The sequence below is a fragment of the Meleagris gallopavo genome, chromosome 6, assembly GCF_905368555.1.
Source record: "Meleagris gallopavo chromosome 6, MGAL_WU_HG_1.1, whole genome shotgun sequence".
NCBI classification, from domain to species: Eukaryota; Metazoa; Chordata; class Aves; order Galliformes; family Phasianidae; genus Meleagris; species Meleagris gallopavo.
This window is the reverse complement of record NC_139409.1, coordinates 390,751-411,462: the sequence shown is the minus strand read 5'-3', so window position 1 is coordinate 411,462 and position 20,712 is coordinate 390,751. Positions and strand designations below refer to the sequence as shown.

The following is a 20,712-nucleotide window of genomic DNA, read 5'->3' as shown; positions in this document are numbered from 1 at the left end:
GAGGATGGTGGGGATGTGGGAGCAGCCCTTGGTGCGAGAGCTGAGGTTCTCCAGCAGCCTTTGCTCTTAGATGTGTTACCTGCACTGCTTGGAATGGAGCACACTTACGGGAAATGCGTCTGTGGGACCATCAGCCTCACCTGGCATGTGTGCAGGTGATGTGGGTGATCTGCAGCTCGGAGGCAGCAGCAGAACGGGCAGCATATTCCTGGAAGAATTGTCAGGATAAAACGTTCAGCACACAGCTACACACGTACACAGTGCTGCGGGTGAAGACCTGGGCTCCAGGATCTGGGACGGGGGGGCACTGTGCTGGTGGCAGTCATGGGGGGTTCCACGGGGCTCCATGTCAGGGCTGATTCTCTTCAGTGTTCTCTCCATGACTGGAATACTGTCTCTAAGGTGCAGTAAGGAAGGTTGTGGATGACACTGCAACGCGATGAGCTGCTGACTTTGTCAGGGGTGGAGAGGCCTTGCGGAGAGACCCTGAGCGGTGGGAGGGATGGCCCGGCAGTGCTCAACTGAATGGAGGTGAAGAAAAGCAAGAGCTCCATTCTGCACCTGGGATGAGGTTGCCCTGGATACACGTACAGACTGGGGGATGAGAGGCTGGAAGGAAGCCCCACAGAAGGGCTATGGGGGCTCTGGGACAGCCCGGTGGATGTGAGCCATTAGTACGCCCTGCAGGCAAAAGGGCCCCATCCCCTGGGGTGCAGCAGGCCCAGCGGTGCTGGTGAGGGAAGGGACCATTCCCTCCGCTCTGTGCTGCAGCCTGACCTCGAGCGTGGGGTGCTGCTGTGTGAGAAGGGCACGGAGCTGTTAGAGAGCATCCAAAGGAGGGCTGTGAAGACGGGGAAGGGTCTGCAGGGCAAGGGGTGTGAGGAGAGCTGAGGGCCCTGGGTTTGTTGTGCCCAGAGCAGAGGAGGCTGAGGGGAGGGCTCATGGCCCTACAGCTCCTCATGGCCCTACAGACACTCATGTCCCAAGGAGGAGAACCCACAAGGGTCTCTGGGTCCTTGTGCCAGTGCGTGGTGAGCAGGACTGTCCCGGCACCGCGGGGCTCACACTGGTCTCTGCTTGTTCCACAGGGTCCCAGCTGGGGATATTGCTGGTGGGCAAGACGGGGAGTGGGAAGAGTGCGACAGGGAACACCATCCTTGGGACGGAGGCATTTCATTCCACACTGTCAGCACAGTCAGTAACCCAAGAGTATGAGAAAGCTGAAGGCCTCTGTGCTGGAAGACCAATTGAAGTTGTTGACACTCCTGGCCTATTTGATACAAGGGAGGCCAATGAAAAAACAGCTGAAAAGATTAAGAATGCCTTTCAGTACCTCTATGCAGGGGTCCATGCCATCATCCTGGTGATGCAGCTGGGCCGAGTCACTGAGGAAGAGAAGGAAGTGGCTCAGTGGGTGACCACAGTATTCAATACTGAAGGTGGGAGGAGCGCAATCCTGTTATTCACCCAAGCAGAACAGCTGGAGAACCCAGAGGATGTGAAGGGTTTCATAGCAGGGATCCCATTCCTCAAGGGGCTGGCAGCCAAGTGTGGAAATCGGTACATCGGTTTCAGCAACAGAGCCACTGGGGAGGCGAGGGACCGGCAGGTTGCAGAGCTCATCGACATGATTGATGCCATGGTGGAGCAGAATGGCGATGCTCCACGTCATACACAACAAATGCTGCTGAAGGGTTTACCTAATGTTGTTGAGAAGCCTTGTGCTGTTCTCTAGGGAAGAAGAGTTCAATCAGGACACACCTTCTCCTCTGCGCCATCTCTGCTGCCCTGGCGTGCCGATGCAGGAGGTGGTGTGTGGTGACGGGCCGTCTGGGACCAGCAAGGGACGGGTTGACTCAAACAACTGGACTGCATGGAGCCTTACCAGCAGAAGCTGGAAGCTGTAAGGTCTGCGGGCCCTCGTTCTGCGGAGGCAGAGTGGCAGACAGCTTATCTTCACTTCCTCTCACGGCCCCTCACAGCTGGTAAAGACGACCAGCAGAGACCCTTGTGGAAAGCTCGCAGATCTTCTAGACCCAGCTGGGCTGCCATGCTCAGGGCTGCGCTGGATGCAGGAGTGGTGAAATATACCTGCCTCAAATCTCTCTCCCTCTTTTTCTTCTCCATTTTCTTTTATTTGCTTTCCCTTAAAGTAGTTGATAAGGAACTGGAGCCTACACCAACACCCTTATCCATGATGCTTACTAATCACTGTTAGAAAGCTGCCTCATTTTGCCTCAAAGTAGTTGATCGGTTGTTGACAGGAAGCTCAATAAATTGCATCGTTCTTCTTCGAGCGAGAGCAGAAGATCTCTCTGCCTCCCATAGTGGGAAAAAGAAAGACATAATGAACAAAAGACCTTGAAAAAGAATAAATGAGCTCGGCAGCAACTTGTGCCAGACATAAGCACACACGACGTGCCTGGTTTGTGCCTGTGACCAAGGGGTTCTAAAGGTCCTACAATAAAGGACTTCGTAGTGCACCAGTAAAGGAGGCTGGGCCTCTCCTGCCACAGAACAGGCAGCAAGGATTCCGACAGAGAGGAGACGTCTCCTCCATCGTGCCATTCCTGCTGCGCTCTGGAAAGGAGCCGTGGGACGCAGCCGGTGCCGCGGCCGCAGGGGCTGTGCCTGCAGGGGCGATGCGGGGCGTGCTGTGCTGCTGGGCCGGAAAGAGCTCTCAATAAACGCTGAGCTCGGCTGTGCGGTGGAGAACCTGTCCCAGATCCATCTGTCATCCACACGGGGCGTGGGAAGCGGCTGTGAGCGGGCAGGGACTGCAGACCCGCAGAGGGGGCGAAGATGGGGCCCCCCAGAGCACAGTGGGGTGGGAGATCCCCAAGGAGGAGAGCCCGCAGCCGCTGTCCCCGTGCGGAGCTGTGTGCAGGGAGCTCCTGGGCTGCAGTTTGTGCCCAGCGCCGCGCGCTGCCCCGGCAGCACTGAGCAGAGCGCAGCTCCGTACCCTCATGGCTCCTGCGGGGATTTGTGGTTGCAGTGGATCCCCCTGAGCCTGCCCAGCTCTCTCCTCCAGCAGAGCCGCCCCAGGCACTGCAGCACTCGCTGGCCCCGTGCTGCTCTCTCCCCGGTGTGCCCCAGGCTGTCCTGTGCTGGGGGCCCAGGGCTGGACCCAGTGCTCTCTGTGCAGCCGCACCACTGCCGAGCAGAGGGCAGGATCCCACTCGTCCCACTGCTGGCAGTGCTATCCCAGCACAGCCCGGACAGCCTCAGCCTTTGGCCGATGGCCACAGCCACTCCGTGTCCCCTCGGAGCCCAGCGGCACCCAGAGCCCTTCTGCAGAGCTGCTCCCAGCACAGGCCCTGCTGTGCCAGCACGGAGCCGCGCTCCCACAGCTCCTCTTCCTCGGCACGGCACCGAGGTGGGCTGGCAGCGATGGGGGCCGGGACACACAGCCTGGTGAGGAGGGGGTGATGGGGGCTGCAGAGAACGGGCTGTGGTGGAGCTGCCCTTGGTGCAGAGCTGAGGCTCTGCCTCCCGGCGCTCTCAGTCTGGTTCTCTGCAGTGCCCGGAACGCGGTGCGTTTACAGGAATAGCATTTTGTGCAGCCTTCGGCCTCACCCTGCGTGTCTGTGTGTGATAGCGTGCTCTCCTGGCTCGGGGCACCCACAGGGCAGCACAGGACGAGTTTTTGGGGAGGATCCAACCTGCCCCTCCCCTGGCGCAACCCGAGGCCACAGGCACAGAGAATGGATGTATTGCTTTGGTATCCCCTTCCGAGAGGAGCCCTCCCCAACTGCCCTGGGCTGACCGAGGCTTTCCCTGCTGCTCCCTAAGCTGGCAGTGTCCCCCGGCCCTTCTCTGTCGCTCAGCAGCCCCCGCTCAGTGCTGTCCCATCGCTGTCCCCATCCCGCTCTCCTCAAAGTCTGTCCCACAGCCCCGAGCGCTGCCTCACGCACGCACTGCACTCCTTCCCCTGCTCCCATCTCCTCCTCCTTCCCGGCTCCCCGTCCCCAGATGGGAGGACAGAGGACAACACTGCCTGCATTCCCGATCCCTTGCACATCGTTCCCAGGGACAAAAGCATAATAGATTGCTATAATCTTTGCTGGGCAGGCACATTATAGCCCACCAAGATCTGTATTTGAGACAGGATAGCAGTTGTCTCATTTTAATCTCCCTTCCACAGCAATGGAGGTGGTTTGCAGTCTGTAATTATCCCTTCAGGAGCCCAACAGACACTCACAAGATACTTTCCTTCTTGTTGATAGCAGTGCCTTGAAACTGAAGAGTTTCTTTTTCACACGTTCTTTGAGGGTCCCCAAACCCAATCTAGTGGGTCACTGTTGCTGAAGACAGGTGAAGAAGCTGCAATTCCTGCTTAGCTGAAGGCTTTGATTTTGCTTTACCAATTTTTCTGTCTTTCTCCTGGAGAAGCTGGTAACCCGGGGCTTGGACAGATCCACCCCTTGCTGGGTAAAGAGCTGGTTGCAAGGCTGAGCCCAGAGAGTTTTGGGGAATGGAGTTTTAAATCCAGCTGGTAACCACTCACCTTCCCTCCTGAGAATCAGTACTGGGGCCTGTCCTGTTCAACATCACAGCATCACAGAATGCCTTGGGTTGGAAGGGACCTCAAGGATCACGAAGCTCCAACCCCCACCAACGCAGGGCCACCAACCTCCACATCTCACAGCAGCCCAGGCTGCCCAGGGCCCCATCCAACCTGGCCTTGAACACCTCCAGGGATGGACGGGGATCCACAGCCTCTCTGGGCAGCTGTTCCAGCACCTCCCCACTCTCACACCAAACAACTTCCCCCTGACAGCCAACTGAAATCTGCCCTCCCTCACCTTCCAACCATTCCCCTGTCCTGCTGTTCTCTCCCCTTTCCAAGAGCTGACTCCCCTCCTGTTTAAGGCTCCCTTGAGGTCCTGCAGGCTGCACTGAGGTCACCCCGCAGCTTCTCTTCTCCAGGCTGAACAAGCCCAGCTCCCTCAGCCTGGCTTTGGAGGGAGCTGCTGCAGCCCCCTGCTCATCTTTGTGGCTCCTCTGGACCCTCTCCAACAGCTCCCTGTCTTTCTTGTACTGGGGGCTCCAGAGCTGGGCACAGTGCTGCAGATGGGGACACATGAGGGCAGAGCAGAGAGGGACAACCACATCCCTGTCCCTGTCCCGGGGGTGACCTTAATTCTCTCTATAACTCCTGCAAGAGGTGGTGTTGAGGTGGGGGTCAGCTTCTGCTCCCAGGTGACAGTGGTAGGACCAGAAGAAATGGCCTCAAGATGTGTCAGGGAAGGCTCAGGATGGATGTCAGGAAATACTTCCCCTGGTGCTGGAAGAGGCTGCCCATGGAGGTGGGAGGTCACTGCCCTTTGACGTCCTGCACTGAGGCACATGGTTTATGAAAATACTGCTGAAAGGTGAACGGTTGGATGGGGTGATATGAGAGGTCTTTTCCAACCCTGGCAGTTAAATGGTTCCACCATTATCCAGAACAAAGCCTCGCACCATTGCCATTCCCACTGCTCAACAACCCAGATGGGCAGTGCCTGCAAGCAGCAGCGTGGTGCTGGGCTGCTTGAGGGGAGCAGGAGGGCAGAGCCTGGGGCTGTGTGGTGCTGGGGCTGCAGCCCGCCCCTGTGGGAGCCCCCAAGCCAAGAGAGCACGCTATCACACACAGACACGCAGGGTGAGGCCGAAGGCTGCACAAAATGCTATTCCTGTAAACACACCGTGTTCCGGGCACTGCAGAGAACCAGACTGAGAGCGCCGGGAGGCAGAGCCTCAGCTCTGCACCAAGGGCAGCTCCACCACAGCCCGTTCTCTGCAGCCCCCATCACCCCCACCTCACCAGGCTGTGTGTCCCGGCCCCCATCGCTGCCAGCCCGGCTCGGCTGAGTCCCCATCCTCAGCCCCTCTGCGGGTCTGCAGTCCCTGCCCGCTCACAGCCGCTTCCCACGCCCCGTGTGGATGACAGATGGATCTGGGACAGGTTCTCCACCGCACAGCCAAGCTCAGCGTTTATTGAGAGCTCCTTCCGGCCCAGCAGCACAGCACGCCCCGCATCGCCCCTGCAGGCACAGCCCCCGCTGCGGCGGGACGGACCCCGGCACCACGAGCCCCGGCCCCGCAGAGCTGCTTCCAGCCCCGGCTCTCGGCGGGATGCCGACGGCTCCGGCCCGCAGCAGCGCTCCGTGCCGAGCCCCCTCCCGAGGGGCGCATCTCGCAGCCCCGCGCTCCCGTTCGTCTCGGCTCATCCGCGCCCGCAGAGCTGGGGAGCAGCGCGGCGGAGCCGAGAGCGGCAGAGCGGGGCGCCGCAGCAGCGCGCACACGTGGAGCGCCTGCAGCCCGTGGGGAAAGAGGCCACGCAGGGCGGGGGAAAGCGCAGGGCGTGGGGGGAAGGATGGGAACTGCAAGCGAGGAAGGAGAGCACAGCAGGGACGGCACTGCGGGGGAGACGTCGCCTCCCAGTCCGAACCCCTCGCTGCCTACAGGATGGTACAAAACTTTTCAAAGAAGGTCCGTGTGTCTTCCTCCAGCATTACTCGCGTGTAATGTGGAGCACAACGATTCTTCTCTACCATGGCATCAATCATGTTGATGAGCTTTGCAACCTGCCGATCCCTCACCTCCCCAGTGGCTCTGTTGCTGAAACCGATGTACCGATTTCCACACTTGGCTGCCAGCCCCTTGAGGTATGGGCTCCCTTCTATGAAACCCTCCAGGTCTTCTGGGTTCTGCAGCTCTTCTGCTCGGGTGAATAACAGGATTGTGTACTTCTGTGCTTTAGTATGGAAAATCTTGGTCACCCACTCAGCCACTTCCTGCTCTTCCTTAGTGATTCGGCCCAGCTGCATCACCAGGATGATGGCATGGACCCCTGCACAGTGGAACTGAAAGGCATTCTTAATCTTTTCAGCTGTTTTTTCATTGGCCTCCCTTGTATCAAATACGCCAGGAGTGTCAACAACTTCAATTGGTCTTCCAGCACAGAGGCCTTCAGCTTTCTTGCAGTCTTGGGTTACCGACTGTGCTGACACTGTAGAATGAAATGCCTCCTTCCCAAGGATGGTGTTCCCTGTCGCACTCTTCCCACTCCCCGTCTTGCCCACCAGCAATATCCCCAGCTGGGACCCTGTGGAACAAGCAGAGACACGTGTGAGCCCTGCAGTGCCAAGGCACTGCTCACCACGGAGTGCCCGGGGCCACGAGGAAAGGTGTCCCCAAGCCACGCTGTGCACTGCGGGGACGGGACGGGGCACGGGCTGGAGCCGGCTGCCAGCAGGCACACAGGGCTCGCTCGGCCCCATCCGCCCTCAGCCTCGCTCTGCGAGCTCTCAGAGCGGGGAGATGGGAGGCAGCCTCAGGACACACACGACCAGGGAACAGGGCAGACACTCACCTGTTCTGCGACGTCCTGCCATCGGGAGAGCGCTCACACTCACACCGGGAGCCTGGAGGAGAGAGATTTTCAGTGAGAGCGGCACAAACCTCCCCTGCTTCCCTCCCTGTGCCAATGAAGGTGACACAGACGATCTCTGGGGACTCAGGTCTGTCCCACAGCCGTGTGTGCGTGGAGAAAGCCAAATGGCATTGAAGTTACCCATCTCCATCGACACTCTCTTCATGTTAGGTAAGAAATATTGGCTGACCCTCATTCGTGGAAGTCAGAGCCCACTCCTCGGAAGCAGATTCTGCTTCCTTGGAATTTCTTCCGGTAGTGGCAGCAGAGCTGCAGGCAACTCACCGAAGCAGCGCTGCGCTGTGTCCCCAGGTCTGACTGCTGCACTGTGCTGCTCCTGCTCTCCTCCTGCACAGCAGGGCCGGGGCTGGAACCGCTGTGCAGCTCAGCAGCGCTTTTAGAGGCAGCTCAGGAGGAGGGCGGTGCTGGGATCACAGATGGCACTGCTCCACAAACAGCCCCAATGCAAAGTGCTGCAGGAGCTCCTGTGCTGAGCCACTGCTGGCCGAGTGTGGAAACCGCACAGCCATCAGCAAACGTAGCTGGGGGGCAAAGATCTCCTTTGGATGAGGGGATGGGGCTCGGTCTGAATGGGGACTTCTGCCCATCGCTGTCCTTCCATGCAGGGCTGCGTGAGGCTGCGATGTGGGCACAGCGAAGTGTGCAGAGAGAGCTTTTGTCCCTGGGAACGATGTGCAAGGGATCGGGAATGCAGGCAGTGTTGTCCTCTGTCCTCCCATCTGGGGACGGGGAGCCGGGAAGGAGGAGGAGATGGGAGCAGGGGAAGGAGTGCAGTGCGTGCGTGAGGCAGCGCTCGGGGCTGTGGGACAGACTTTGAGGAGAGCGGGATGGGGACAGCGATGGGACAGCACTGAGCGGGGGCTGCTGAGCGACAGAGAGGGGCCGGGGGACACTGCCAGCTTAGGGAGCAGCAGGGAAAGCCTCGGTCAGCCCAGGGCAGTTGGGGAGGGCTCCTCTCGGAAGGGGATACCAAAGCAATACATCCATTCTCTGTGCCTGTGGCCTCGGGTTGCGCCAGGGGAGGGGCAGGTTGGATCCTCCCCAAAAACTCGTCCTGTGCTGCCCTGTGGGTGCCCCGAGCCAGGAGAGCACGCTATCACACACAGACACGCAGGGTGAGGCCGAAGGCTGCACAAAATGCTATTCCTGTAAACGCACCGCGTTCCGGGCACTGCAGAGAACCAGACTGAGAGCGCCGGGAGGCAGAGCCTCAGCTCTGCACCAAGGGCAGCTCCACCACAGCCCGTTCTCTGCAGCCCCCATCACCCCCTCCTCACCAGGCTGTGTGTCCCGGCCCCCATCACTGCCAGCCCACCTCGGTGCCGTGCCGAGGAAGAGGAGCTGTGGGAGCGCGGCTCCGTGCTGGCACAGCAGGGCCTGTGCTGGGAGCAGCTCTGCAGAAGGGCTCTGGGTGCCGCTGGGCTCCGAGGGGACACGGAGTGGCTGTGGCCATCGGCCAAAGGCTGAGGCTGTCCGGGCTGTGCTGGGATAGCACTGCCAGCAGTGGGACGAGTGGGATCCTGCCCTCTGCTCGGCAGTGGTGCGGCTGCACAGAGAGCACTGGGTCCAGCCCTGGGCCCCCAGCACAGGACAGCCTGGGGCACACCGGGGAGAGAGCAGCACGGGGCCAGCGAGTGCTGCAGTGCCTGGGGCGGCTCTGCTGGAGGGACTGAGGTCACAGGGCCTCCTGTGCTCCTGAACTGGGGAAGGACATTGATTGAAGTGGCAGGGCACCGGGGCAGCACCGCCCTTACAGAGTGTATGATAAACCTTGGGATCGTGGAAAGGTTTGGGATGGACGGGAGCTGAAAGCCTGGCGATGAGCGACCCAGTGTGAGGGCGCAGGGCTTTGGCACGGCTTCTCACCAAGCTCTGGTGGCCATGGGACACCGCGCAGCCGGGGGACACGGTGTCTGGCGGTGAGCAACGCGCACGGCATTTGGAGAGCGCGACCGAGGTGTGGAGCTGCAGCGGAGCTCACGTGTGCCTGCGTTGTGCAGCTGCAGCGATTTTCTCGCGCGTCCCTTCGCCGGGGCAGCAGCACACCCTGCCGGCAGATCCGCTCCCCGCGGCCGCTTTCGCTTTTTATTCTTTTCCAGCTCAGAAAAAAGACAGCGAGTGGGGCGTTAAGGGCGCGCGGTCCCCGAGGTTTACCCGGTCCCCGAGGCTCCAGGGGGGCTCCCTTACACCGCAGCTCCCGGAGCGCGGCCCCTCTCCGCGGGCAGCTCGGGGGTACGGAGGGTCTCTTCGCGCTGGGGGGGTGGGACGCGCCGCGGGTCCCCATCCCCGCAGGCGGTGAAGGTCGGGTTGGATGTGGCGTCGGGCTGCGGGAAGGAGACGTGCGCTCGGAGGGCTCTGCGCCCACCGCTCGGCGACACTACGGCACACACCGCTCAGAGCGCCGCGCGATGCCCACCGGAGGGCACCGTCCCTCTGCGCTCCGCGCGCACCCACTACCGCCGCCGCCGCGCGGCTCCTTCCTGCCGCTCCCGCACCCCGTTCCGTCCGTGCGCTCCCCCTCCTCGCACTCGGAGAGCGGCAGCTGCGTCTGCGTGCGGGGCACGAGCAGCGGGCGTGCGGGGATGAAGGGTCGGAAGGATTCCCCGTCCCGATAACAGGACGGGACCCTCTGCCCAGCGTGCGCGCCCTGGTGCCCGCTCAGCTCCTTCCTGTGCCTGAAGACCTGGCCGCACTCCGTGCAGGGGTAGACGCGCTGCACCGCGTGCGTCAGGCGGTGCGTCCGCAGGTTGCCTTTGTACTTGAAGCTCTTCCCGCAGTCGGTGCAGGCGAAGGGCCGCTCCCCCGTGTGGATGCGCGTGTGCTTCATCAGCGTCGTCTTCAGGTTGAAGCTCTTCCCGCACTCGGCGCAGACGAAGGGCCGCTCGCCGGTGTGGATGCGGCGGTGGGTGATGAGCGTGCCCTTGCGGTTGAAGCTCTTCCCGCACTCGGTGCAGGCGAAGGGCTTCTCGCCCGTGTGGATGCGCCGGTGTTTGATCAGCTCCCCGTTGTGGCTGAAGCTCTTCCCGCAGTCGGCGCAGGCGAAGGGCCGCTCGCCGGTGTGGATGCGGAGGTGCCGCGTCAGGTCGCCGTTGCGGCTGAAGCTCTTCCCACACTGGGAGCAGCCGAAGGGCCGCTCTCCCACGTGGATCTTCTGGTGCAGGATGAAGGTTTTCTTGGCGCAGAAGCCCTTCCCACACTCGGCGCAGACGAAGGGCCGCTCGCCGCGGTGGATCTTCTGGTGCGTGACCAAGTTGGCCTTGCGGTTGAAGCTCTTCCCGCAGTCGCCGCAGGAGAAGGGCTTCTCCCCAGTGTGGATGCGTTGGTGCAGCACGAAGGTCTGCTTGGAGCAGAAGCTCTTCCCGCAGACGGTGCACTCGAAGGGCTTTTCGCCCGTGTGGGTGCGTTGGTGCCGCATCAGGTCGCCCTTCTGGCTGAAGCTCTTCCCGCAGACGCCGCATGCAAATGGCCTCTCCCCGGTGTGCACACGCAGGTGGGTGATGAGGTTCCCTCTGTGCTGGAAGCTCTTCCCACACTCACCGCAGCCGAAGGGACGTTCGGTGCCACAGGGCCGCCGGGCCGGCTCAGTGCTGGGGGACGTGGTGGGTCGGTGCCCAGCGGTGCTCGCCGGTGGGACAGGCACTGTGCCCATGCCCACGTGGATGATGCGGTGCCCAGGCACAGCCTGCAGGGCCCTCTCTGGTTCCACATCCTCCAGCTCTTCCTTGGGATGCTTCTCGCCATCTGCCCGCAGAAGGGAACGCTGTGTGTCGTGGGTATGGCATAGGGCCACCCCGGGCACCCAGCTGGATCCACAGTGCAAGGCAGCCCAGCACATCACTGCCGGACCCGGAGCCCCCCATCCCCACGCAGCCCCACAGGATACAGCTGCACTCACCCAGAGCGCCTTTGTCACCTGGGCCCTGGGGACACAAGATGCACACTGCCTCCCCCGGCTCCACCTTCACAATGACCTCGGGCTTGGCATCGCCTGCATGGGCAGAGAGTGCATCTGTGCCAGCTATTGTGGAGCGGGCTGGGCCCTGTGTGACCCCAGGGGGTGCCACCATCCCCAGGGTGCTGGCACAGGGCAGAGTGCCACCATCCCCAGGACAGCGTCAGCATCCCCAGGGTGCCCACAGGGCTGTGGGCACATGCAGGAACCCCATAACACGGCCCCAGCCACTGTGGGCACCCAGCCCTGCTCACCAGCAGTGGGGTCGGAGCGGTTCTTCTCCTCCTGGTAGCAGTGGTTGCTGTATGAGTCATCCTCAGGCTCCGCTTTGACCACCACCTCCATTTTTACTCCTATGGAAGGAGAGATGCAGTGGAGCTCATCCACGTCCCCATGGAACACCTCACAGTGCATGGGATTGCCCTGCCCAGCTGCCTGCTGTGGTCACTTACTGGTACTGGGAACACTGGGGACACTGGGGATGCTGGCCCGTGCCCCCAGGTCCTGCAGGTACCCAGTGTAGGACTCATCTTCTGGCTCCATCTTCACCACAATCTCGTGCTTCACACCAGCCCAGTTCTTTCCTGGGGAAGAGAAAGCCACTCTTGGGTTCCTTGTGTGAGAACTATGCTGGGCATGGGGGGATGAACCCGTACCCGAGGATCCTGCAGCTCACCTGTGCCATGGGGAGTGGTGAATCCCCTATGCCTCCCATCCTGGGGGTCCTCCCCTGCCTCCATTGCAGGGTGGCAACAAGAAATCTCCACCTGGGCCCTGGGAATGCAACAATAGCCCAGGCATAAGCAGCTGGGCAGTGGGCACAACAGGGCTCTGGATATTTCAGGAATGGTCCTTTTGCAATGCTGACCACAATTCCCCTCTTTCCATCCCATCCCATCCAACCCCATCCTCATCTGAACCCATCCCCATCCCGTCCCAACCCCACCCCCACCCCCATCCCATCCCCACCCCCTGGAATGGAGGACACGGAGCAGCCTCAGCCCTGGGGGACCCTGGGCAGTTTGAGGGCGTGGGGGGCACTCAGCCCACGGCAGGGGTGGGACTGTGGGGTCTCTTCCAACCCAACCGCGATTTGTTCAATTCTGCACTCCTGTCCGCACCCCTTGGGGCACACCCAGAACTCACAGCGGAGGGAGGGAGGGAGGAGCGGCACTTTTATTTGGGTCCGTGCTTTAGGGTCGGGGGTCCCATTTCTGGGGAGAGTGACAACCGCACAGCATCACCGCACCCCCCGCACCGCACCGCTCTCCCCCGCCCCGTCCCCTCCCCCTCCTCCGCTGCCCCCCCGCGCTGTGACCCCCCTCCCTCGCTCCCGAGCCCCCCCCAGCTCTCACCGGCGCCGCTCGGGGGGCTGCCGCGGGGCACCGCCGACGGCCGCGGGGTGCGGGAGGTGCGGGAGGTGCGGGAGCGCAGACAAAGGCTGCCCGGTGCGTGCCGGGAGCTGTAGTCCGCCCGCAGCGCCCCGCCCGCAGCGCCCGGTGCGGGATGCGGGGACACCGCAGGGCACGGGGAGGACAGGAGATACTGGGGGGCACGGGGCAAAGAGGGATATAGGGCACGAGGGGGCACAGGGCACGAGGACGGGACCCGGGGAAGGGATGCCCCATCCCTGTCTCTGTAGGGTCCTCCAAGCTGGAGAGAGACCCCATGGGCACCGCACCCGGCTTTGCATGTCTCCAAAAGGGCTGTCCTGAGCCACAGAATGGCCCCCAAAACGAAGGGGCTTCAGCAGACCCCCGTACTGCGGGGTGAGCGGATGGGGCGGGCCGAGGGCACGGGTGTGGGGCAGGAGCCCACCAACATCTGTCTCCGCCCCATGGCACACACCCCACTGGGGTCCTTAGGGTGGCCCCATGGGGTTCTTCAGGGGATCCCATAGGATTCTTTACGGGATCCCACGATGTCCTTCGGAGGATCCAAATCAGAGTCCTCCAGGAGAACTCCAAATGTTCTACAGAGTCCTTTGGGGGATCCCATAGGGTCCGTCAAGGAGTCTCATTGGGTCCTCTGGAAGATCCAATAGGGTCCTTCAGGAGAACTCCAAATGTCCTTTGGGGGATCCCACAGAGTCCTTTGGGGCACCTCATAAGCTCCTACAGGGGGTCTCCTGGGGTCCTTTGGGAGATCCCATAAGGTCATTCAAGAAGTCTCATTGGGTCCTCTGCAGGATCTAATGGGGTCCTTCAAGAGAACTCCAAATGTCCTCTGGGATGGGATCCCATGAGATTCTGTAGGGGATCCCAGAGTGTCATTTGGAGGATCCAGTAGTGTCCTTCAGGAGAACTCCAAATGTCCTATGGAATTCTTAAGGAGATCGCATAGGGTCCTTCAAGGAGTCTCACTGAGTCCTTCGGAGGATCTAATAGGGGGTCCTTCGGGGGATCCCATGAGATTCTTTGGGGGATTCCACAATGTCCTTTGGGGGATCCAAGAGGGTCCTTCAGGAGAACTCCAAATGTCCTTTGGGGGATCCCATGAGATTCTCTGGGAGATCCCACAACGTCCTTTGGGGACCCTACAGAGTCCTTTGGGGCACCTCATAAGGTCCTTCAGTGGATTTCACGGGGTCCTCTGGGACATCCCATAAGGCCCTTTGGGGTCAGGGCTGCCCACTCCCCACCCCGAGGCCGCCGCCATCGCTGTGGCCGCGCAGATGCAGTCGCAGTTTGCTCTTGGAGCCGAAGCCGAGGCGGCACAGCGCGCAGACGAAGGTCCTGCAGCGGCGGTGCAGCCGGCGGTGCGTGGTGAGGCTGGCCTTGCTGCTGAAGGCTTTGTCGCACTGCGTGCAGGCGTAGGGCCGCTCACCCGTGTGCACACGCTGGTGCAGCAGCAGATTGCTGCTGCGGCTGAACGTCCGGCCGCACTGCAGGCATTTGTGGCGGCGCTCGGGCGCGTGGCTGCGCAGGTGCAGCTGCAGGCTCTCCTTCCAGGAGAAGCGGCGCTCGCAGCGCCCGCAGGCAAAGGGCCGCTCCTCGCCGTGCTGCGCGCAGTGCTGGCTCAGGCTGAGCTCATCCTCGAAGTGCCGCCCGCACTCTGGGCACTGCCGCCGTGCCGGCTGCCCTTCGCCGTTCTCCTGCGGGTCGCGCCGGTGCCGGTGCCGCAGCAGGTCGCCCTTCAGGCAGAAGCTGTGGCCGCATTCGCCGCAGGAGTGCCGCTGCTGGCCCCGCTGCTTCTTGTGCGCCAGGAGGTTGCGGCGGTGCCGGAACACTTTGCCGCATGCCACGCACTCGTGGCCGGGCATCGGGTCCCCGTGCTCTGCCCGGTGTGCGCTCTGCGCCGCCGCGTCCTCAAAGCTCTGCCCACAGACCCTGCGGATCTGCGGCCCCACAGCCCCTGCCGGCTCCCGCTCCCCCCATTCGGGATGCAGCTTGGGGCATCCCGGCTCCAGCGGCACATGGTGTCCCTGGATGGCATCACCCGGTATGTCCTCATCCCACGGGGCTGCAGGGAGTGGAGACGCTGGGTCAGGGCCACATCCCCGTGGGTATGCCATGGGTGGGCACGCAGCAGGGGAGTTCCTGTAGGACTCCCTGTTGCACACAGCTCATGGCACAGCTCATGGCACGGCTCATGGCATGACTCATGGCACGGCTTATGGCACGGCTCATGGCACGGCTCATGGCACAGCTCACGGCACAGCTCACGGCACAGCTCATGGCACGGCTCATGGCACAGCTCACGGCACAGCTCACGGCACGGCTCATGGCACAGCTCATGGCACAGCTCATGGCACAGCTCATGGCACAGCTCATGGCATGGCTCATGGCACAGCATAGGGCTCACATCCACTATGTGCCCAACACCCCCCTGCAGTCCCCATCCTGTTGCCCCCAGCTCTGCCCCATCGCACTCACCGCTGCCTGCAGGATCCAGTGTCTCTGTGTCCCCTCCATTTGACGTCTCCCCACGGTCCGTTCCGTAGACATTGGGGGGTTTGATGTCAAGAGAGTCTGGGGAAGTGAGAGTCCTCAGCACCCCCCAGAGACACCCACAGGAACATCACCATCACCCGGACCTCAGAGCTGCCCTCAGAAATGTCACTGAGACACTGGGGATGTGCCCTGGGGGTGTCACCATCACCGAGGTGCCCATGAGGTGCCAGCTGGGGACTGCAGTGCCACACAGGACTGCCATGTGCAGGATGCTGCTGTGCCACCCCCAGTCGTGGCAGCAAACTGGGATGCAGTGGGAGCAGGGGCACACCTGTGGCCAGGGGCACTGGGGGGGGCTGTGCAGCACTGCTCCTTACCCAGACACGCCACCAGGTCGTAGTTATCCATCATCACTTCCTGGTACAGCTCCCGCTGCCACCGCGCCAGCAGCGCCCACTCCTCAGCAGAGAAATACAGGGCCACGTCTTCAAATGCCACCGCAGCCTTTGGGGAATTGGGGGGGCTGAGGGCACGGCTGGCACCGGGACCCCACGGTGCCCAGAGCCCTGTGGCCTGGGGTGTGTAGAGCTGTGGGTGCTGGGATGGGGTGGGGGTACTGGGATGGGATGTGGGTATTAGGATGGGACGCAGGCATCAGGATAGGGTGTGGGTATCTGGATGGGGTACGGGTACTGGGGTGGGGTGTGGTTATCAGGATGGGGCACAGGTATAGGGATGGGGTATGGGTATGAGGTTGGGGTGTGGGTGCCGGGGTGGGGTGTGGGTGCCGGGATGTCGGTATCAGGATGGGGTGTGGGCATCGGGATGGGATACGTGCTCCGGAATGGGGAGTAGGTATTGGAATGCGGTCCGGGTACCGGGATGGGGTGTCGGTATCGGGATGCGGTGTGGGTACTGGGATGGGGCGCGTTTGGCTCTCACCCGCTGCATCGCTGCCGGCGCTGGGGGCCGGGGAAGGGCGATACCGCTGCGATGACGGCGGAGCCACAGCCGGGGTGGGCCCGGAAGGTGACGGTGGGGGCGGGACGGGGCGGAGCGGAGCATCGCGGGCGGTGGCAGCGCTCGGATCTGCCGTCTGCGGGCAATGGCTGCAGAGATCAGGCGGTTCCCCCCAGCAGTGCTGGGGGAACAGAACCGCCGGGCTCTGTGTGCCGGGCGAGGGGCAGCAAATGGGGAAACTGAGGCACGCAGCCCCACGGGGTGTCTGTTTTTTGGGGGTGCAAATGTATTGGGGTATCCGGGTTGTTGGAATCTCGGGTGATTGGTGGGTGAGGTTATCATCGTGCCACCACTGGGGCGCCCAGTTGCTCGGGTGCCCAGTTATTGGGATCAGAAGCTATTGGGGTGCCCAGCTATTGGGGCGCCCAGTTATTGGGTTGCCCAGTTATTGGGGTATTGGAGTGCCCAGTCATTGGGATCAGAGGCTATTGAGGTGCCCAGTTACTGGGATGCAAAGTTACTGGGTGCCAGGTTGTTGTGGTGCACCACCGACTGAGGTGCTGTTGGGTTCTCGGTTTATATATGGCCTGTACCTGGTTACTGGGGTGCCCCACTGATGTAATTCCTGATCATTGGGGTGCTTGGTTCTTGAGGCCTTCAGGTAATTGGAGTGCCCTTGTTATTGGGAAGCTGGTTTATTGGGGAGCCCAGTTAATGGGCTGCTTAGTTATTGGGATGCCAGGCTGTTTGTGTGCCTCATTACTGAGGTAGCCTCAATACTGAGGTATTGGGGTGCACAGTTATTGGGGCAATGGGGGGTGGGTGATGGGCACGCAGCTGGGCAGGTGCTCCTAGGGTGCAGTGGGGTGACAGCAGGACATGGACAGGGAGCAGGAATGCATCGGGGCAGGAGTGTATTGGGGTAAGAATGTGTTGGGACAGGAATGCATTGGGTCAGGGATGAGTTGGGACAGGAATGCATTGGGTCAGGGATGAGTTGGGACAGGAATGCATTGGGTCAGGGATGAGTTGGGACAGGAATGCATTGGGTCAGGGATGAATTGGGACAAGAATGCATTGGGTCAGGGATGAGTTGGGACAGGAATGCATTGGGTCAGGGATGAGTTGGGACAGGAATGCATTGGGTCAGGGATGAGTTGGGACAGGAATGCATTGGGTCAGGGATGAGTTGGGACAGGAATGCATTGGGTCAGGGATGAGTTGGGACAGGAATGCATTGGGTCAGGGATGCTTTGGGGAAGAAATGCCTTGGGACAGTGGTGCACTGGGGCAGGAGTGTGTTGAGGTAAGAATGCACTGGGGCAGTGATGAGAGGTGCAGGCAGGCTGTAGACGCGGGGAGATGAATGGGTGCTGCAGATGTCATGTTTCCGAGCTGTGGGGCCCACACACCTGCAGAGCTCCTGCGTCCAACAGCGCGCATGGCAGACAGAGATAACGCAGCCAGTTGCATCCCGGTGCTGCAGGTGCTGAGTTAAACCCATGCTCCAAATCACAGCTCCGAGGGTGGAGGGAGATGAGCGGCAGCACCAGGAGGTGCTCGGGGGGAGTTGGGATGGGGACTGCACGCTGTGCCCTGATTTTGGAGGGAGGAGCCCATGGGGCTGGATTTGGGTTTGGGCTGGAGCTGACGGTGAGAGCGCATCGATGTTTTGGTGAGCACTGAGCAGCACTGAGCAGAGCCAAGGATGGTTCTGTGCGGGAGGGCTGACAGCCCAACCAAAGTGGTGTCCCGCTGGGAGGACGATGGTTTGGGAGGAAGATGGGGGATGTGGTCCCCGTTCGTGGTTACGCAATGTGGTACGCGGTGAAATCCCCGGCGCAGGGATGAGCACTCACAGCACAGCAGATGGGAGCACTGCTGACACCCCCGCACCGAGGAATCACGCGCAGGCGGTGTGAAGGGGGGGGGGAAAGGATTTTCCCAGTGTGGGAGCCAAGTGCTGCTCTCTGCAGCCTGCAGCGTGGCGCTGGGGGGGCTCTCCTTTGACTTTTGTTGCCACAGAGAATGGGAATCTGGGGGGAATTTGGTGGGTGGCCGAAGCACCGGTGCTCCATCCCAAACTTCTGCGGGGAAACTCCTGCCTGGCCGTGCCTGCCTGGTGCCAGCACATGGGCACTGTATTGTGCCGCACGGTGCAGTGCAGTGCCAGGCTGTGCCATGCGGTGCTGTGCCATGCAGTGTTGTTTCATGCAGTTCTACGCCATGCAGTGCTGTGCCAGGCTGTGCTGTGCCATGCAGTTCCATATGGCACTGTGCCACGCTGTGCCGCACGGTGCCCAGCGGCACCGCCACCAGCTGGAGCTCCAGGCAGGATCCCAGCTCTCACTAAGCCATGCTGTGGGCTCATGGCCAGGGGAAGGTGATGCTGTGGGGCAGGAGCCATGCGTACAGCCTGGTGCAGAGATGTTTGTGCGTGGTGGGAGGCAGACCTGCGCCCCAGGTTGCAGCGCACCGAGTGCCGGGCAGGGGCACAGTCCATGTCTGCAGAGTGCCAGCACCGCAGCAGCAGAGATGCTGCAATCCCTCTGATTTTCCCCTTTATTTCACTCACAGTGAGCATCCCGAGTGCTGTCCCACTGGATTCACATTGCAGCCAGGCAGGAGTTGCCCCTCACACCCCAGCATCCCTCAGGTGACGACCTGCGGTGCCACCACCGGCTCAGCCCCAACGTCACCGCCGTCCCCGTGCCCCTGCCCCCCCGAGCCGAGGCCCAGCCGTGGGGAGCAGCAAACCCTTCAATGGTGTCAGGGGTGGCTTTGGGCCCCCCCTCTTCTCAGGCCCATCTGCTGCCCTACTTGCGTGCCGGCGGCCCCCGCGCTTCGCTTTCCAGGGAAAGTGATTTTCTTGACGGCCGGCAGATGTGCTGCAGCTCCTCCTGCAAAGCCGCTTCCTGCCAGCACCGTCGGCGATGCCTGTGGGCTGTGACACGCGGCCTTCCTGGGGGGCAGATCTGGGGCTTTGCATCCCTGTGTTGTTGGCAAGCAGGGCAGGCCGTGCTGCGTCCCAGCCGTCTTGGAAACGGAGCAGCGGAGCTTTGGGCGGCTCGCTGGGCGCTGTGAGCGGCTGTGGGTCCCCCGAGGCCTCCCCTCTCAGCACAGCACTGTGTGCTGCTGATTACGCAGAGGATGAAGTCCTTTTCTGGGACTTTTTTGGGGCTTTTTTGGGCTGCCCTACTTGCGCTGTGCTGCTGGCCCCAACGTGCACAGCTCACACGTGGTGGTGGCTGCGGCGCCGCGCGGTGCTTCGGGTGCTGCCTGGGGAGCACGGGATGCTCCCTCTGGCCTCAGCATTCCTCTGGGCTTTGTGACACCACCAAAAAGTGTGAAAAATGCAAAAAGAAAAAAAAGAAAAAAAATGGCTTTCTTCTTTCTTTGCTGCTCCAAATGAATGCAGGAGGCGGGAGGACAATCCCCAATTATATCTCTGTGGTGTGGCCGAGGCTGGAAGGGCTGAGCGAATTGAGCACAGCCAGGAGTGTCCATCATCCTTTTCTCAGCACCGTTACGGGGACACATTTCTGGGTCTGTGCTGTGGCAATGCTGCAGGGGGGGTTGGCTGCCACGTGCCCCGCACTGCGGCTCCGCACCCCGGCGTGCTGCAGGCACCAACACTGCTCCTTCTGCAGCCACAGCCCCAGGAGCACCGAGGTCTCTCTGTCTATGGAATTCCACCAAGCCCTCCCCACCTTTCAATTAACTTAATTAATAGGGCCGAACCGGGCCCCGCTCGCACTGTTGTGCCATGGCTGAGGTAGGTGAGGCCCCTTCCCACCCCACAGCCCCCATTCCCTGACCCTCACAGATGCGGGCACCCCATCCACAGAGCAGGATCCTCGTGCTGAACTCACAGCGTCAGCGAGGAGAAGGAGAGGGGCGATGTCACAGCCACAGGGCAGCGTGGCTGAATGCAGAACTGCTTCGCTGAGTCAGAAATGTGTGCCGGGGACTTTCGGCCGCAGGTCGCGCTTCCCTGAGTCCCACAGTGCAGAGACAGCAATTAACCTTTGTGTAATTAGATCTCCCCTAAGGATGGGGCTTCATCAGGCCGGAACAAGGGGCACCTTGGGGGGATGTGGGAACACCAGCACCCGGCACCGCGCTGTGGATGGGTGGGCAGCGGGCGGGCAGAATCCTGCACACATCCTGATGGGATGGGTGGATGGACAGACTGATGGAAAGGCCGAAGGGACATCATGGGGCTGCTCTGCTGCTTGGGATGAGGGAAGAGCAGAGCGCTCTGCTGCCTGAGTTCTGGGGGCCCCCTCTGACTTAGGAGGAAGCATCCCTCCAGTGAAACGCTGTGCTGGGCTGGGGAGGCAGCAGCTCATAAAAGAGCTGAGTGATGGAAGATTTTCTCTGGAAAGAACAGAACAGCTGGCAGAGGAGACAAGAGAGCTCATGGGCTGTTATCTGCTTTGCTATTATCTCAATGACTCCAGTTACGA

At 61.5% G+C, this 20,712-nt stretch overlaps 3 protein-coding genes across 4 annotated transcripts; 1 reads left to right on the top strand and 2 right to left on the bottom strand.

The window, feature by feature from the left end:
- The first annotated feature begins 113 nt into the window (after window positions 1-113).
- On the top strand, window positions 114-2,347 carry LOC146544037 (GTPase IMAP family member 7-like). The gene is made up of 2 exons (XM_085226933.1): window positions 114-160; window positions 868-2,347. Exons 1-2 carry the CDS (start codon window positions 114-116, stop codon window positions 1,733-1,735), a joined length of 915 nt encoding a protein of 304 aa, XP_085083059.1. The 3' UTR covers window positions 1,736-2,347.
- Window positions 2,348-5,948: 3,601 nt separating this feature from the next.
- On the bottom strand, window positions 5,949-8,423 carry LOC104914582 (GTPase IMAP family member 7-like). 2 transcript variants are annotated; one of them, XM_031557057.2, is made up of 3 exons: window positions 7,703-8,423; window positions 7,358-7,409; window positions 5,949-7,090 (listed from the first exon to the last, which is right to left on the bottom strand). In XM_031557057.2, exons 2-3 carry the CDS (start codon window positions 7,377-7,379, stop codon window positions 6,444-6,446), a joined length of 669 nt encoding a protein of 222 aa, XP_031412917.1. In that variant the 5' UTR covers window positions 7,380-7,409; window positions 7,703-8,423; the 3' UTR covers window positions 5,949-6,443. The 2 variants fall into 2 exon arrangements, with proteins under 2 accessions (XP_031412917.1, XP_085082921.1); XM_085226795.1 differs by lacking the exon at window positions 7,703-8,423 and having other exon boundaries at window positions 7,358-7,626.
- Window positions 8,424-9,462: 1,039 nt separating this feature from the next.
- Window positions 9,463-16,317, bottom strand: LOC104914585 (uncharacterized). The gene is made up of 11 exons (XM_085226932.1): window positions 16,226-16,317; window positions 15,661-15,787; window positions 15,266-15,361; window positions 14,012-14,852; window positions 13,754-13,827; window positions 12,746-13,250; window positions 12,067-12,164; window positions 11,843-11,974; window positions 11,645-11,743; window positions 11,334-11,426; window positions 9,463-11,179 (listed from the first exon to the last, which is right to left on the bottom strand). Exons 1-11 carry the CDS (start codon window positions 16,232-16,234, stop codon window positions 9,816-9,818), a joined length of 3,438 nt encoding a protein of 1,145 aa, XP_085083058.1. The 5' UTR covers window positions 16,235-16,317; the 3' UTR covers window positions 9,463-9,815.
- Window positions 16,318-20,712: the final 4,395 nt, after the last annotated feature.

What these genes read in the sequence shown, in the direction of transcription:
- LOC146544037 (XM_085226933.1), top strand. Translation starts at nt 114, where the DNA reads ATGCGTCTGTGGGACCATCAGCCTCACCTGGCATGTGTGCAGGTGAT. An exon ending in CTGGCATGTGTGCAGGTGAT is followed by an intron (nt 161 to 867) that starts GTGGGTGATCTG and finishes AAGGGTCTGCAG; the next exon opens with GGCAAGGGGTGTGAGGAGAG.
- LOC104914582 (XM_085226795.1), bottom strand. Translation starts at nt 7,613, where the DNA reads ATGAGGGTCAGCCAATATTTCTTACCTAACATGAAGAGAGTGTCGATG. An exon ending in GGCAGGACGTCGCAGAACAG is followed by an intron (nt 7,091 to 7,357) that starts GTGAGTGTCTGC and finishes CTTGTTCCACAG; the next exon opens with GGTCCCAGCTGGGGATATTG.
- LOC104914585 (XM_085226932.1), bottom strand. An exon ending in CGACCTGGTGGCGTGTCTGG is followed by an intron (nt 15,362 to 15,660) that starts GTAAGGAGCAGT and finishes TCACTTCCCCAG; the next exon opens with ACTCTCTTGACATCAAACCC. An exon ending in TAGATCCTCCGAAGGACTCA is followed by an intron (nt 13,251 to 13,753) that starts GTGAGACTCCTT and finishes GGCCACCCTAAG; the next exon opens with GACCCCAGTGGGGTGTGTGC.